Consider the following 1033-nt stretch of genomic DNA (forward strand, 5'->3'; position numbering starts at 1 on the left):
GTGAGATGATTTTCTCTTTTGCGCGTTGTAATTCCTCGACAGAAAGACGTCGAGTAACTCGAGGTCTCGATACGAAACGTAGACAATAAGCGATGATTCTAGTTAAACGACGGATGCACGAATATTTATTTATAAATTCCAACGGTTCTATGACTGTGGAGACTAAACATGTAAGTTTTCGTACCTCCGGTAAAACTTCTGGCATTTCGAAATGCGAATTTGGCCAAAATGCTTCATCTAATTTCAGCCACGATGGTCCATAACGCCAGAGACTGTTTGTCATGAAATTTTTAACATTCGGACCACGTGAAAGTAAATCGGCAGGATTATCGATCGATCGAATATGTCGCCATGTCTTAATGTCTGTTCTTTCCTGAATGTCTGCAACTCGGTTCGCGACGAAAGTCTTCAATGTATTCGGAGACCGTTGCAACCAATGCAGAACAATTGTAGAATCCGTCCACAATACCGTAGAGTGGATCTCCGTTCGAATTATTTGTTTAACATTGGTAAACAGTTCGGCAAGTAATTTAGCTCCACATAACTCTAGTCGCGCTAAACTAACGGTTTTTAGCGGAACTACGCGGGATTTGGCATAAATTAGATGAACTGCGATATCTCCAGACATGGATATAGTGCGTAAATAAATGTTGGCTCCGTATGCGCGCTCACTAGCGTCGCAAAAACCATGCATTTCGATTTGTTTAACTTCGTGTTGCGAAATGTGCCGTGGAACGGTGAAATCTTTTAAGAACTTTAATTGCGCTTGGTAATTCAACCACTCGGTTTGGATGTCTGCAGGTAAGGATTCGTCCCAATCTAGCCGCAGTTGCCACAAACGTTGCATAAGTATCTTTGCGCTTACCGTTACGGGTCCAAGGAAACCTAACGGATCAAATATTTTGGCAATAGTCGAAAGGATCGTGCGTTTGGTATGTGTTTGCCTGTTGTCAATTGATACGGTGTATCTAATTGAATCGTCACGCGGACTCCAGATTACGCCGAGGGTCTTAACGGATTCATCGCCGAAATA

The 1033-nt window shown here is 42.6% G+C and overlaps 1 protein-coding gene across 1 annotated transcript; it reads right to left on the reverse strand.

Moving 5' to 3' along the window:
- Positions 1–184: 184 nt before the first annotated feature.
- On the reverse strand, positions 185–885 carry LOC144478130 (uncharacterized; the record flags this gene model as incomplete). Its single annotated transcript, XM_078195848.1, has 2 exons — positions 185–579; positions 673–885. Coding segments are annotated over 2 exons (608 nt in total), but the record flags the coding sequence as incomplete, so codon positions are not given.
- Positions 886–1033: the final 148 nt, after the last annotated feature.

This window comes from Augochlora pura, unplaced genomic scaffold, assembly GCF_028453695.1.
Source record: "Augochlora pura isolate Apur16 unplaced genomic scaffold, APUR_v2.2.1 APUR_unplaced_8560, whole genome shotgun sequence".
Lineage (NCBI taxonomy): Eukaryota > Metazoa > Arthropoda > Insecta > Hymenoptera > Halictidae > Augochlora > Augochlora pura.